At 39.8% G+C, this 16,084-nt stretch overlaps 1 protein-coding gene across 5 annotated transcripts in view; it reads left to right on the top strand.

Moving 5' to 3' along the window:
- PPFIA1 (PTPRF interacting protein alpha 1) overlaps positions 1 to 16,084 on the top strand; it is a 55,136-nt gene that overhangs the window by 16,629 nt on the left and 22,423 nt on the right. For 3 of the 5 annotated variants that reach the window (XM_056851819.1, XM_056851817.1, XM_056851815.1), the window contains exons 4-17: positions 1,607 to 1,771; positions 2,705 to 2,779; positions 3,867 to 3,968; positions 4,357 to 4,578; positions 6,313 to 6,459; positions 7,715 to 7,849; positions 8,733 to 8,816; positions 9,776 to 9,907; positions 10,255 to 10,317; positions 12,008 to 12,087; positions 12,192 to 12,339; positions 13,101 to 13,324; positions 13,750 to 13,984; positions 15,666 to 15,695. In XM_056851819.1, coding sequence (XP_056707797.1) covers positions 1,607 to 1,771; positions 2,705 to 2,779; positions 3,867 to 3,968; positions 4,357 to 4,578; positions 6,313 to 6,459; positions 7,715 to 7,849; positions 8,733 to 8,816; positions 9,776 to 9,907; positions 10,255 to 10,317; positions 12,008 to 12,087; positions 12,192 to 12,339; positions 13,101 to 13,324; positions 13,750 to 13,984; positions 15,666 to 15,695 — 1,842 coding nt within the window. The remainder of the gene's footprint in view (positions 1 to 1,606; positions 1,772 to 2,704; positions 2,780 to 3,866; positions 3,969 to 4,356; positions 4,579 to 6,312; positions 6,460 to 7,714; positions 7,850 to 8,732; positions 8,817 to 9,775; positions 9,908 to 10,254; positions 10,318 to 12,007; positions 12,088 to 12,191; positions 12,340 to 13,100; positions 13,325 to 13,749; positions 13,985 to 15,665; positions 15,696 to 16,084) is intronic. The other 2 variants (XM_056851820.1, XM_056851818.1) reach the window with 1 other exon arrangement.

Raw genomic sequence — 16,084 nt, 5'->3', positions numbered from 1 at the left:
CAGAGTTGTTTTGCAAAAGACCTGTGGTAGCCTGGGTTTCAATGTGAGGCAGATGGCGAACATGTAGTTCTGCTGTCAGTAAAGTGTTTCTTATCTTCCCAAGGACAATTTATGTAGAAGATGAGCTTACAGAAGGAGTGGACTCAAACAGACATTGGGCTCTTGGGAGCATATAGAAATATGAAAACAGATTGCTGGCTAGTATCTAGAGTAATTCATCTGATGAAAGAAATGAAAGTATGTTCTCAATTCTCTGCCCTCATATTTATTTTTTGTTGCTTCTTCCTTTACAATAAATAAAATTTGAACTAAAAGAGAGAGCACCATATCACTTGTGGGCAGGAGATGAGTCTCAATTAGGTTAGGACCCACCTCCTGAGACTTGTAGGCAGGGCAAAGAAATTTTGTCTGGTAATAGGGAACCTCATACTTGCTGCCATCTTTCTGCCTAGATATTGTGAGGCAGGGTTAGCAGGAGCCCTCTTGAGCTCCATTTAAAAAAAGAGAAAGAGAAAAGTAAAAGACAATAGCAACAGCAAAAAAAGAGGGCGTTAAAGACAACAGCTCTGTCCCAACAGTAGTAGTAGTAGTGCCGGCCACATAGTGACTATCCCTCTTTAAAGAGATGGGCATAAGAGCACTGCAACTGTGGCAGACACTTTCCTGAGGGGCCTTCTACCAGTAGTAAAGTTTCAGGCTTTGCCTTGCTGAATGATCCAGTCCACACAGGGTTTTCATGTTGCAAGAAGGTAGAAAGGCATAGCAAACATGGTGTAGCGTTGTGTCTTACTAGGACCTGGGACAACAGGGTTGGAATCCCTGCTTTGTCATGGAAGCTTGCTGGGTGACCCTGGCCCCATCACAGTCTCTCAGCCTAACCCATTTCACAAGGTTGTTGTGAGGATAAGGTTGAGATGGAGAGAATGGTGTGATAAGCAGGTTTGGTCCCCAGTTAAGGAGAAAAGCAGGATGTAAAAAAAAATCAGCAGAAGCACTGTGGAAAGTGCCAGAGAGAAGCTGAACACCCTCCTGTAGTGACAAGAGCCCTGTCAAACAGAATATCATTCCCCTTGATACCAATGAGATGCAGCTGGAGTAAGTGGTGACTGGTCTGCCTCCCTGCTGATCTTAGAAGGGGAAGCAGTTCAGGTGATACTTCTTCCACCAAAGGCTCTGCACAGGGTTCTTCAAAGATCCTGTTCTCTGCCCCATCAAGCTTGGAACCATGAGGCTGTTTTTTCTGCCCTCACTAGCTAACCATTCCCCATACAGAGAACTTCAGACCCAACTTTCTGGAAATCAGGAAAGAGGCACTGCTGTCCTCAGTCTTTCTCTTGGGATGTAGAACCTCTTGTCATAGAATCTGTCCTGTCCAACCTGTTAAATGCTTTAGGTGTTAGAGCTTCTGCAAGCAGGCAGGTCAGATCCTTCTTGCTATCTGCAGTTGAGGAACTCCCTCCCCTGAAAGGAGTAGCTGTTGCTTAGCCTCTTTTCTGTGTCTCCTAGCAGAGGAGAGGGAGAACTCAGCCCAAGGTCATAGGACAGGATTTTCCCTCTGTGCTATTCCCGAAAGCTTCTACAGAAAGCCATTGATCTTGTTTTTCAGCTGCTGCTAGAACATTTGGAATGTCTTGTATCCCGACATGAGCGGTCCCTTAGAATGACAGTTGTAAAAAGGCAGGCTCAGTCTCCAGCAGGAGTTTCTAGTGAAGTTGAAGTTTTGAAGGCACTAAAGTCCCTGTTTGAACATCATAAAGCCCTTGATGAGAAGGTAATGACAAATGGCTGGGTAAAGTACTGGGTGTGCAAGTTATTTAAGAATTTTTATGAATTGGTTATGAACAATTAACTAAGGGTGTTAGTATGGGTGTTTGTATGACATAAGAAATAGAAATTCATAAATTACAGGTTTTCTTGTCTCTGAGCTGAAGATTTGGTATGTAGTATAATTTATTGTGGTCCTTGACCAGTATTACAAAGTTAAAATTACAAAGTTAAGCTGAAGATTTGGTATTGCATGAGGCGTGTGAACTGGGATCCAAAAGGAAGTGTTAAGTACTTTCTGCTCAGAGTTCGGGTGATTCCCTCATTTTTATCACTTCCCCCATCCTTCTGCAACCTCACGTGCCACATCTCATGCTGTTCCAGAAGGTCTCCCAGTCCTGAGGAACAGCTTTTTGATCACTGCAGAGGGATAATTGAATGATCAAAAAGTACTGCAGTGGGAAGAAGTGTTGGGAAAACTGTATTCCATGAGCAGAAATTTGCTTACAGTCCACTAGATCTATCCCCATATGTATGAAGGTTAGATTATTATCCTAGGTAGTAGAAAGGTTCTATTAATTCACAAGCCAACATGTTTTAACTATAACTGCAATTAGCATGCATGCTTATTCAAGAAATGAAATTACAAAATGAAAACATAAATTTAAATTATCTGAATTAATCCGAAACGCTGAACTATATTGTCATCTCAGACAACTGATGATAATTAGTGCAGCACTTTTGTGTTTGCCTTGTCTGACCCAGAAGATAGTCATATGGCAGTGAATACTTTATTGCTTTTAAGAATGCAAAATATAATGCGTCCCCCCCACATGCATTGTCAGAATAAAGAAAATCCTGAGTTTTCAATCTAAATATCTGAGTATTTACTTCTCTAATGATGGCAGAATTTCTTGATGTTCACACTTTACCTTTTCAGGTAAGGGAAAGATTACGAGTAGCACTTGAAAGATGTAGCTTGTTGGAAGAAGAACTAGGTACTACACACAAGGAGGTAGGTTTAAACAAAAATCCATCTCACTAACTTTGTTTGGAGCATCTTTCAAGGGGGCACAATGAACTGTGATTGGAAGGGGAGGCTTCAGAAGCCCTCAGTGTGCATGGAAGCTCCTGTAGAAAAGCTCTGCTGCTTTTTGCCCTACCTAGAATTCTAAGGGCTGATTCAGATTTACCGCATAAGTGATGTGATAAACCTGGTCAATATCAGTTGGCTCCAATCAGGTGTGGTTATATTAGGAATCAAGTTCGTATGGGCTTCATCTGAATTCAGTTGCCCTGTGCTAGTTTTCAGTAGCCATGTTGCCACAGAAATGTTTCAGTTGGCTCTAAGCGCTAATGGACACGGCCATTTACTTAATGTAATTTGATAAATGTGGCTATTGTAGATCAGTCATCGTGAGTAGAAAACCATAGCCCAAGAAAACTCTACTCAAACTATACTTTGAAGTACACCTCAAAGACTTGATTGTTAAATATCCTTTCAACATACTGTGGGAAGTAGTCTCAGTTATACTTTACCTTTGAAGGCAGTAGTTGTGCATGTTGTTTTCTCAGTTTTAGAAATATTGTTGCTGTAAATCATAAATGCTTATTTTTAAATGATTTCCCTCCGTATCCTCCTAGCACAAGGCATCCATGGTGACTTACAAATAAATTATGATATAAACAATAATTTACATCTATTTGCCATGCAGCAGGTCCAATAAGCCAGCCCAAGCTGTAACTTTTCATACTCTCACAAAACACAGTCTGCAAGAAACAAATCCATATAAAAAGGGATTTAGGAATCAACTAAATTAAACCAAACCATGAGAGAACAAAAGTTCACCAGGTGCCTGAAACTAAATGAGCTAAGTGCCAATTAATTAGCTGTGGGAGAGGGTTCCACATCAAGTTGGTGCTGCAGCAAAGGCCTTTGTTCTCCTATGAGGACAGGGACTCCGTTGAAGACATTAGCTGCCAATCACATTCACATGGACATCTGTTAAATATCATGCCCCAGACAAGCTCCTTTTCTATTCCAAAATGAATATCCTTTTGATGTATGCAAATTGATGCACTGCTTTCTTTTCATGTTTCAGTTAATGATTTTGAAAGAACAAAACAATCAGAAAAGAACACAGGCTGATGGGATGCCTGATGTTAATAATGATCAGGAAAATACACCTAGCACTAATGGGAAGGTAGGTATAATTGTTGATTCTAGCACCTCTTCATTACTTTCTGTGAACAGATCTGAACATGGTACTGCTCTTGGATGTGCACGCAGAAATATACATCTAAGACCATCCTGTCACTACCAGAAGTAATAACTGATTGTATATACAACATTTATTTGAATGTCTTCCTTACCTATCTTTATTTTCACCCTGGGGAGAGGGTCATTTGAGAACCTGAGACTAGTTTTGTATTGAGACTTCTCCCTAGTAAGTGGCAAGTGAACATGCTCTCAGTTTTAACTTATTCTCTGCACTTAAATCATGGTGGCTTAACTTGGAAAAATTACTAGTGTCCAGTGAAATTATTGTGCTGAAGTTTTAAAGAATAAAAACAGCTTCTCACCCCCTGCAGAGATCTTCCAATGGCTCTCTGAGTCATGATGAAGACCTTGCTAAAGTAATAGAACTTCAAGATATCATCGAGAAACAAACGAAGGAGCAAGCTCAAATGAAAGAACGTATCACTGCCCTTTCGAACAGAGTAGCAGAACTGGAAGAAGATCTTGACACTGCTAGAAAAGATTTAATAAAATCGGAAGAAATGAATACAAAGCTGCAAAGAGATGTACGAGAGGTGAGGAATTGTTGGTTTTAACTATTTAGTAGTCAATGTTCAGTGATCTTAATTGTCCCTTGGCCTAGATTATTTGTGGCTTGGAAGGACTGAGATAATGTTGCTGTCTGTGATATTTTATTTGGCTATAAGCTCTGAAGTGAAAATACTATAACTTGAATTTAGAGTTGATGGCACTTCACACACACACAAGGAATGCAGTCGAGTTTATCATTGTGTCTTCTGTGCAGCCCCACGTGGGGGACTGCATAAGCCAGCCATGGAGAACCTGACTGTAAAGCTTTCCAGAAGATTTGGAGAGCTCCCCCTCCCCTCTGTCTCAAGCTGATGTTTCCCACCCAAACGGGCATGTAATGGAGGCAAGGAGAACACTCCTCCTTCAATTCTCTCTTTGCCACCATGGAGATGCAGTGCTAGACAGCATCAGTTGAGGAAACAGCCCGCACAAGGCCAGGGCGGCATCTTCTCAAATCCTATCCAGATGGGTGGTGTCCACAGTAAAATTGGCATACTTGTTGGTTGATGTAACATGCCCTCTTCCACTGAAAGCTCACTCCACCAGGGCCCAAGCATCATCAGCTGTTTTTTTTTTTGGCAAAGTCTTGCTGAACGATATCTGCAGAGCCACTACCTGGTTGACTCCATCCACATTTGTTAGGCATTTGAGGAATGAGGCAGGTGTGGTAAGGGCGATGTTGTAGTCGCCTTTTCACTGACCGGCCCATGCTCACCTCAGTCAATGAGCTTGCTACTTTCCCATGTAGGACTGCACAGATGCCACAGTGTTGAAAACATGGTTGCACTTACCTGTAACTGTTGTTCATCGAGTAGTCTTTTGTGCAGGCACACAACCCTCTCTCCTTTCCCTGCTGTGGGCTGCTTGCTCTGAGGGGCTGTCATCTTCCACAGTGGTGAAGGGCGAACTGAAGGAGGAGTGCTGTCCCTGTCCCTGTCACATGCCTCTTTGGGCGGGAAACACTGTCTCAAGACGGGGGAGTGCTCCAAACACTTTAAATCTTCTGGAAAGCTTTACAGTCAGGTCTTCTGCGGCTGGCCTGCGGGGTCCCTCATGTGTGCCTGTACAGAAGATCACTCAATTACAACAGTTACAGGTAAGTGCAATCCTGTTTTGCTTCGGACTTATGGTGACCCTATAAATTAATAACCTCCAAAACATCGTATCGTTAACAGTCTTGCAAACTGGGGGCTGCAGCTGTCTTTATTGAGTTTATCCATCTTATGTTGGGTCTTCCTCTTTTCCCGCTGCCTTCAACTTTTCCTAGGATTATTGCCTTTTCCAGTGAGCCTTGTATTCTGATAATGTGACCAAAGTACATAGCCTCAGTTTAGTCATTTTAGCTTCTAGGGAGAGTTCAGGCTTGATTTGATCTAGAACCCACTTATTTGTCTTTCTGGTGGTTCACAGTATCTGTAAAATTCTCCTCTAACGCCACATTTCAAATGGAACTCTAGGCAGAAATAGAAGGAGAAATCCTCAATTGAACAAATACAAAAAAAGGTCACCTGAGGGCTCTGTAAGGCACAGTTCATTATCTGTCTGAATTAAACAAATTGCAGTTGTTGCAAATTGATCATATAAGCATTTTCTAGTTTTTTTCTATACCCAACTTTCAGGGCTGCCTATTAAACATGTATTAATGGAGAGCAAATGCAAAAAAAACAAAACAAAAAAACTGTATTTCTTAATCTCCTGACAAATAATTTTAATTTCAGGCTATGGCTCAAAAGGAAGATATGGAAGAGCGTATCACAACCCTTGAAAAACGCTACCTCGCTGCACAACGTGAAGCTACATCTGTGCATGACCTCAATGATAAACTTGAAAATGAAATTGCTAATAAAGATTCTCTGCACCGACAGGTAGCTACTGTTGTTCAAATGCATAGTATATTTTTTTCCCAATTTATGGTAGCCTCCTATCATATGCCAAGTATATTTGATACAGGACGGTGTTAGAGGCTCCTTTGCAGTAGTGCAAATTAACATGGCAGTCACTCTTTCAGAGGCATATGAATGTGCTGTGTCTTAAAATTCTGCACAGCTAAGTATGGAGGCTTTCACTGGTGAAAACTTTCTAGTGCCGGAGGAAGGATCCATACTTTGTGGAGCAGAATGGCAGGACACAACCTCTCTTTCAGCATTTACTCTATATTTTGAGAATATTTTTTTACTATTACTTAAGGCTATGAAATTCAGACACAATTGAATTAATATGACTGACCCATATATATTAAGGAGTTGGCAGGTCTGTCTAGCTCTGACTGATAATGTTCTGAGTGAGAAAAAGGGTGCCTAATCTTAACAAGGTGCAGTAAGGGAGCATAAGCTTAAATGAAGCAATTAGTGTGTGTGTTTATAGTATATGGCAAATTCCATTGCTTATAATATATGGCAAATTCCCAGTTTGTTTAGTGTTGCTCTAAGCAAGATCTCCCATCCAGCAGTCCTCATTCATTGGCATTCCAGTAGCAAAAGGATGAAAGAATTAAAAGAAAGAAAATCGTTGTTAGTGATGACGTGATGTCACTTCCAAGAAAACCAAGAAGTGATGTCATGTCTTTCTAGGAAGAAGCTTTATGGGTTTGGGGGATTTCTAGAGAGGATTGGTGTTACTTCTCAATCCTCAGTAGTGACATCAGTCCTCTCTGTGAATCACTGGAAACTTTGGTTTCCTAGAGGTATGGAATCACTTCTGGGGGAAACTGGAAGTGACATCATGCAGTTGCTGATGGCCACCCCCCATGTCCCCACCATTCTTGGTTTCTGACTGGTTGCTAGGCTGGCCCTGGCAACCCTAAATTGGGTGCTGTATAACTAATTTACTTAGAAGCTTTGTATGTATCTGGACATGATCTGAAGAACAAAGCTGCTTATGATGATGAGGACAATAGCTATCACCACTTTGATCTAAAACGACATGTTAAAAGAGCTTCTTTTAATTATAAATTCTTTATTTAACCTAGTTGTTCCACTCTTGCATTGGTAATGTTTATTCAGTGCTGGAAAAATTGCTTTCTGGAAAAAAATGTGCTCTCCAGTACTCGCATGAAATATATCAGGGTTTTGCCTGCAGCAGTGAGTATACGCAAACAACCTTTCTGTGTTCTTGCCTTAGAGTGAGGATAAGAACAGACAGTTGCAAGAACGACTAGAACTAGCTGAGCAGAAATTGCAACAGACTTTAAGAAAAGCTGAAACTCTGCCAGAGGTAGAGGCTGAATTGGCTCAGAGAGTCGCAGCACTTACTAAGGTAGGCATACAATCTGTAATATAGTGAAAAACATGATTTTCTTCAACTGAAATAACTGGCTCTCTTACAAAGTAATTTTTTTTCTTATTTCTTGTGCATTTTTCTTTTACTGGGTCAGTCAAAAGCCCAGATAACTGTACTCTCTGTTATCCTGTTTCCTAGCTCTTTGATATGTGAACAATTCATTTTTAATTGTTTTGTTTTTTTAATGTTTGGAGATTGCTTGGGCAGCTCTTTTGTCAGCTTTGTTATAAAGTCTTGCTCTGGCTTCTGTTGGAAGTAGATATTCATCTTGAAGCCATGTTATGTCAGATAGTTACAAATGGGTTCTTGGTGCCTTTCTCAGTCTTCACTCTTGTTTCTTCCATTACCTTTCCTGTTCCTTATTGGCTTTTTAGCCTGACCGTTTGTCTTCTGGGATCTCTGCAGCTAAAGATGCTAAAGTGTTGGAACATTCTTCCAAGTTTAGGAAGGTAGAATTTGCACAAAGGACAGATGTCCTTATTTCTGCTTGCTGCTTCTTGCTCTTCCCCCACACCTACACCCCCGCTTTCACTACTAAAATTGAGGCAATGGGATGGGGACAATTTAGAGAAGAAATAATGTGAATGCATTTTCTTTTATTGTAAGAAAAGTGAGCGCTAAGTCTTTTATGCTGAGATTTTCATTCACCATCAGTCACCAAAGCAAGATGTTCCAGGGTGCAAGGGTTAATTGCTTATTTATTTGATACATGAATCCATTCCTTGTTTTGCTGGGAACTGGCAATAAAACATCTTGCACTTTATGAACAAAAATGCATAAAGCATGATATGCTTGCTTGCTGATAATTTTTTCCCAGCACATTGAGATGCTCACTAAAGTTTGGTTTTTAAAATGGCAGGCTGAAGAAAGGCATGGTAACATTGAAGAACGATTGAGGCAGATGGAAGCACAGCTGGAGGAGAAGAACCAGGAATTGCTAAGGGTATGTCTTGGCAATGACAACTGGTGTCTTTTTTCTTTTTTTCCATTTGTCTAATGATAAAATGTATGCTGGCAGAAAGAAGTATAGCTTTGTACTCCGTGTATAGTTAGTCTTTACCTGACAGATGATTAACTGATGTTTAACCGATTTTGGATCCCATGGGAGGCATAGCAGTTCACAACGTGGAAAAAAAACCAATATAATTTAACAGAGACCAAGATTTTTGAGGTATACGCTTTTGAGAGTAAAAGCTCACTTTGTCAGATGTAAATTAACTGACAGAACAACAAACTATTTCAGGCAGAGTCCAGAACTGTACAACTGGCTCTTTTAAAGGCACAGGCCAAACCTTCTGGCTCATGCTCTTAAATTAGAAAAGTAGAAAAATACATCGAGTAGACTTACTCCTAACATAACAGTAACATCTTCAGATCTATCCATAATATTTTTTCAAATATAGTCCTGTACTTCTTTCCACATAAATCCCAGTGGAAAGTTCCTGTTCCAGAATGTGACAAAGGGAAGCCAGCACAGAGCAAATAAATTACATGCTTGTGTTTTCCCTCCCCCCTTAGAACAAAGTCTGCCACCTGTAACTAAAATGGCCTATTTTGTTGCATTATTTTGAAGGAAACTCTTGCATCATTATTGTCAAAATGGCCAGTGGCTGAGACTCCTGAGAGACTTCAAAATACCCCTTCGGACCCCATTGTGTTTTTTATCTTGGACAGGCCCAGTCACAACTCTCACTGAGTTGTGCAAGAATTGTAGAGTTTGGAAGAGCTTATACATTATGCTGTGCAGCAGAAAACGTGGAAATACATGCAACATTTTGTTGTCTTCACTGACTCCATAACTGGAGCAGACAGACTCGTAGAAGTCATTGACGAATCTGTGTGCTTAAAAATAGCAGGGAGGCAAAATGTATTAACCTTTTTTTTCTTACTATGTCCGTCTAGGCTCGACAAAGAGAGAAAATGAATGAAGAGCATAATAAACGTTTATCTGATACTGTTGACAAACTTCTGTCTGAATCTAACGAGAGACTTCAACTTCATCTTAAAGAAAGAATGGCTGCTCTAGAAGATAAAGTAATTGCAAATGCTACGATTATTGCTTGGAATGCAATAGCATCCTTTTAACAATGTATATTTGTAAATAGACATTCATCCAACTATTTATAATGAGATCAATAACTAGTTGGAGGGTGATATAAATAGCAGGACATTAGTGCTAATATCTATCAAAAGCAGATAGAGAATTCTGAAATCATGCCTAACAGAAGGAGCCAGAGAGTTTAACAGTGGAATAAAGTAAAGCAATATTTTTCAGAAGTAGTATATATAACTTGTGGTAAAATTTCTGAACTTAAAAATGTCAATAATTGAAGATTTTAACTATTAATTACCTTGTGAATTAATCTCCCCCCTCCCCCCAGAATGCTCTTCTTCGTGAAGTTGAAAATGTTAAGAAACAAATTGAGGAGCTCCAAAACGAGAAGGTATTCGCTGAATATAAAACTGTATAAAATAATGCTACAGCTGTTATGCAATTAAAATGAATAAGTTGATAAAGTTTTGACATTGGAATAAATTACTACTATTAATATTTGGAAGATAATTTTTTGAACTTTTTTGTTAAAATGCAACAATGCATAATCAGAACCAGTATACAGAGCAAACAATATATCTAGTTCACAAATTAAAAACAAAAGAACGAAGAGAATATACAGTTATTGTTATTTCTTATCCATTCATTTCTAACAGTGTAAGGATTTTTTTACAAAATGCAGCCAATTGTTGCAATTTTTTGTAATCTAAAACACTCAGAATTTTGAATTGCTGTTAGTTTGTCTATTGATAATTCCCACATCTTGTAAGAACTATTCTAATTTTCCTGGCAATGTCTGCTGTTTCCACTAATGTGCAACAACCATCCTTGCAGAGGTCAAAGCATATAGCATACCTTTCTGGGATCAGTAGTTATGATATTTATAAATTCAAGAGATAAGTTTCAGGTTTCAGATTAGGGACCCATATTTTGAAAATTGTCTTTTGTACTGTTTGCCAATAACCGGAGCCCTTGGGTATGACCACCACATATGAATGTAGTATGCTTTTGGAGAGGTGCAAAACTAGCACTTATTACCAGCCGAGAGAGGAATTTTAAATAATCTATTCGGTGCTAGTTGCCACTGATTTTTACAGCAGCTCTCTTATTTGTACACTGGAAGAAAACTCCATTCCCTTCATATGAATAAACTTGTCAGGATCCACACCACAACCATATAAATAACTCTTGGAAGTTATTTTAAGAACATAAGAAAAGCCCTGCTGGATCAGACCAAGGCCCATCAAGTCCAGCAGTCTGTTCACATAGTGGCCAACCAGGTGCCTCTAGGTCGCCCACAAACAAGACGACTGCAGCAGCACCATCCTGCCTGTGTTCCACAGCACCTAAGATAATAGGCATTCTCCTCTGATCCTGGAGAGAATAGGTATGCATCATGACTAGGATCCATTTTAACTAGTAGACATGAATACCCCTTTCCTCCATGAACATGTCCACTCCCCTCTTAAAGCCTTCCAAGTTGGCAGCCATCACCACATTTTGGGGCAGGGAGCTCCACAATTTAACTATTCGTTTAACATATTTTCATTGTACTATTTGTGTTGGAACTAGGCAAGATGGTTTCACCTTCGGTAATTCCAGGACTAGATTTTGCTGTTGAATCTCATGCTAACCAGGCTGCAGCAACTCAGGATCTTTAGTGCATGATAGCAATGCATGCTTATTCAAAATAATAAATAAGATTGATGCATACCCAACAGACTTTTGTTTTGTTTAGAACTGCTCCCAGAATTTTGGGCTTTCCCCACTTGACTATGGAAATAGAATCCAGTCCTCTCATATCCTATAAGAGAATCCTTCTTCTTCACTAGCATTTCCTCAAAAATATGCTCACAAATCAGAGGTATAAGTGCCACATTTATTCAGAGCTGTTCTGGAGGTAAACAAATGAAGGCTGAACGGTAGCTGCTTTTCCAAGAACATTTTTTTTCATTGGAGTGGTGATTAGGCTGGGGTTTGAAAACTGCTTTAGTGCTAAATCTATGTTTACATCAAATGAGTGTGTTTATGTTGGAGAAAACAGTAAAATTAATTTCTCTGGAACTTCTTTTTCTTTGTAGGATCAACTAGTATTAAACATTGAAGCACTGAGGGTGGAAAATGATCAGATGAGGATCAGGGGCTCTTCCCTTCATCATAGGTACAAGTTTTAACAAAGAATGAATTTGTTCCCTGCTTTTAAATCACTAAAACACTAGACAGTGTCACTAGTAATGCTAAAGATGTTGTCCACTTCTCTTTCAGTCGGTCAAATTTGGGCAGTGTACCAGATTTTAGATATCCAGTAGCACCTGCAGCCATTGTTGACAGCCAGACAGATTCTTACAGCACCTCTGTGTTAAGACGTCCACAGAAAGGACGTTTGGCAGCTCTGCGAGATGAGCCTTCAAAGGTAGGAGAGCATTTAAAAAGTACTATTAAGAGTGCTGTTTTAAAAATCATTCTATAAGGAAATCTTCCATGCCTATGTGCAAGATGAGTTCTTCACTAAAATACGGGTTTGAAGAAGTTGCAATCCTGTGTATACCCACCTAGCAGCAAGTTTCATTGAACTTAGTGGGACTTAATTTTGAGTGGACATGTATTGACTTGAACTGTATACTGTTGGGCAGATTAGAAGCACTATCTGCTGAATGTGATTCAGCTGTATCCTGGGGCTGTGCATCTGGTTTTCATTGCTGTGTTGAGATTGTGAGTGCAACACTAAACAGGTGGCTGTTCTGGCTTTGACAGTGCGAACAATTGTGTGATGCAAGGGTTGAATCCAGGCCACACCCCATAGGCAATCAATTAGCTATTGAGCAGGTGTACATAGTCTCTATAGAGAGAGCGTGTGTGTACATCTGTCTTTTCTATGCTTAGATTGCACAGATAAAACCACTGAAAATCTTGCTGTAGGCACTGAACTGACAGATACTTCTGTCATGCTGATATAAGGTTGACTTTATGTATTGGTGCATATTTTATATGAATATGTTAGGTTCATATCACTATGCTGCAGTAATGTTTGCTGTTTTGGTTTTATTGCATTCTAAACTGATGTCTTGATGGATAACCTTCAGCATGTAAGTGAAGTCAGAATCATTTTATGTTTCTTTTGTTAAGTAGAAAGAAATTGGTAATTCAAATGGGGGGTCGTCTGTGTTCAAACAGGTTCAGACTCTTAATGAACAAGACTGGGAGCGTGCACAACAAGCAAGCGTGTTGGCAAATGTTGCACAAGCCTTTGAGAGTGACGTTGACATCTCTGATGGTGAAGATGACAGAGAAACAATATTCAGTTCAGTTGATCTCCTGTCACCTAGTGGTCAGGCAGATGCCCAGACTTTAGCCATGATGCTTCAGGAACAGCTAGATGCCATCAACAAAGAAATTAGGTATGGCTTATATTTTATCACTTTCTAATTTTATGTTTATTTGGAACTAGAATTTATTGTTATTGAGGGCTAGATTTTTTTTTTTTTTTTTGCTGCTTAATGTATAAACATTATAGCATACAGATTTTAATGGACACCATTTTTATTTTGTGTATACAGGTCATTATACTTGGTCAGTTGGCCCAAACTGTTGGAAAAAATAGTCCTAGGTCTAACTGCTTTGTGTGTGCTATAATTCAGTTGTCACCTTTTGCCAGTGTTAATTCGTTGGTGTTAAAGACAGATAGCAAAGAGGAGGAGCTTATGGGAGACTCAGCCTTGCTGTCTATAACATAAGTTAACCCACTGGGGGGAGCACTTTATCTTCTTTGCTGCCTGCATTTTTCTCAGTAATGTTGAAGACCGGATATGTCTTAATTCTTTAGGCTCATACAAGAAGAAAAGGAAAACACTGAACAGCGAGCAGAAGAAATTGAAAGCCGTGTTGGTAGTGGAAGTTTAGACAATCTTGGTCGGTTTCGATCCATGGGTTCTCTTCCTCCTCCGTTTACTGGCGGTTCCCTTCCTGGCTCTTCTCCACCTGGCAGTGGCCGCTCTACACCTCGACGAATGCCACACAGTCCGGCTCGGGAAGTAGATAGACTAGGTATCATGACGCTAGTAAGTATCTCTTTCCTGCCTTCTGTATTAAGGCAGAAAATGTTACAGGGAAGAACATTAAAAACTAGATCTTCTTTTGTTCTCCTGTCTCTCCATCTATGTACTGTTCACATCTGTTATGAAGCTGAAACATTTTTTCTGATTTAATGTTTCCAGGGTTTTGCCCTGATTGATACCTCTGTTTGTGTTCCGATCTGACAACATATGTCAAGGGTGGTAGTTCAGTTTCTTCTCATCCCATCAGAAATTCTTCTACAGCTTACTTAAGTTAATTTTGCACATTTTGGCAGAATGGATGAATGTATATTTTGTAATATTTCAAACATAAAAGTATCATTCTATAGTTAGGCAGTGAGACCATTTTTGACAACGCGAACTATAATCAGTGTGATTTTCTACCTCAGAATTTACAGACTCCAGTTTTTCTGTGCAGTCATTCTTACTGGCTTTTACACTTCTGGATTTAAAAGATGCTATTGAGCATTTAACACTACTGGTGTATAGTAAAGGAAGATATGTCAAAGTATCCACCTTTACTGAGCGGTAGCTTGTCCACCATATTATAAATTGTGGGCGGTTTTGTAAAGTACACTGAGAACAGAGACAAGCCTGTGGTAAAACTTTTGTTCCTGTGAGATCAAAACAGAAGTTGTAGCTTGTGCTTCTGTTGCTTTAAAACATTTGCTGGATTCAGTCCAAAGTAACCTTTAATCATGCCAAAGGGCTGAACTGTGTGTTATATTTTTAATGAGTTGAGTCCGGGTAACAACCCAGGAGGGGGGGGGGGCAAATCACTTGCTTCCATTTTGGAGCTGAATGTGCAGTATTCTGTGTATGTGCAACTCCCAAATGAGGCAAATAACTCCTCCCCCCGGGTCCATTCTGGATCTGGAAAACAGCACAAGCGAGAAAGCCTGAGCTGAATTGGGCCCCTGTGTTCCTTTGAAAAGCAGTTCTTTTTTCAATCTTTGTGACTGTAGGGAAAGTGAGTTGGCTCAAAATGTTATGTGTTCATTGAAATACTTAATTATTATTAAGAATCTGAATGTATGTTTTATGGTGACAAATACACTGAAGTATCAAACTTATGTGAAGGGAATTGGTATTTGGGTGGATGGGAGAGCTCACATCTTGCTCCTGTTCCCCTATGTGTATTTAAAATATTCTCACTGTTATGTCTCCACTGGGCCTAAGCGTTGGTCTCCAAGTTGCTTACTGTGAAGTGCCTTCTTAGGGTCTCTGTATCATGCAGCGCCCTCAAGAAGCACTCCTACATATGGTAGTATATAAAAGGTAGAAATTAATGTTTAACACTACTGTTATTTAATTATGTAATGAAGATCCATTAAATTAACCTTTGTTACTAAAGAAGGATCCTAGACTCTTCTTACTGCTGATAGAAAGGTGATATAGTTACTTCATACATGAATGAATGAACAGTTCTGCAAAGTACAGTGTTGCAAACAAGACACTCCGATCATGTTTATGCTTTTAGGATGAGAGTGTATTTTGTTTTTCATAATGCTTTCATGGACAGGCTAACTTGAAAATGTTTCTTGGCTTCTCCCAAAGAAAGTTGTAACAGTTCTCTGTTCCATTTAATATTGATGATGCTTTCTATTTTCTGGTCATCAGCAAATCTGCTTTATCTTAATTTCTCCTCTTTGCATGCATCTGTCAGCCTAGTGATTTAAGGAAGCACCGTAGAAAGGTAAATCTTCAGCCATTAACTTGTGGATCTTTTTTTAAAAAAAAAATGTTTGTTTCTGTTTTGGAAATCAAAAAGCATCTTGGTGACTTCGGTCAGTGTGACCAAACCAGTTGCTGGCAGTATTGTGTTCTTCATGCCAGCTCGCACCGCTTGCTTGCTTTCCTGGCGAGCCCTTTCCCCTCTGCTCTTCCTGCGAACAGCAGTTTCTCTTTGAAGAGCAAAGGCAGGGAGGAGAGGGTCACTGGACAGGCAGGGTCTGCATGTGTAGCAAGAGTATACTCACGTCCCACCCAGCCCTTCTGCTTGTTTCCCCTACAGCAGTGGTGCAGCATCAGGCCAGGCAGGGGCTCAGTCCTGTACTGAATCCTGTTTGCCTCCCGTTTTAGGAC

This window comes from Euleptes europaea, chromosome 6, assembly GCF_029931775.1.
Source record: "Euleptes europaea isolate rEulEur1 chromosome 6, rEulEur1.hap1, whole genome shotgun sequence".
NCBI lineage: Eukaryota > Metazoa > Chordata > Lepidosauria > Squamata > Sphaerodactylidae > Euleptes > Euleptes europaea.
Note: the sequence above shows the minus strand (reverse complement) of the source record. Positions and strands in the feature narration are given on the sequence as shown.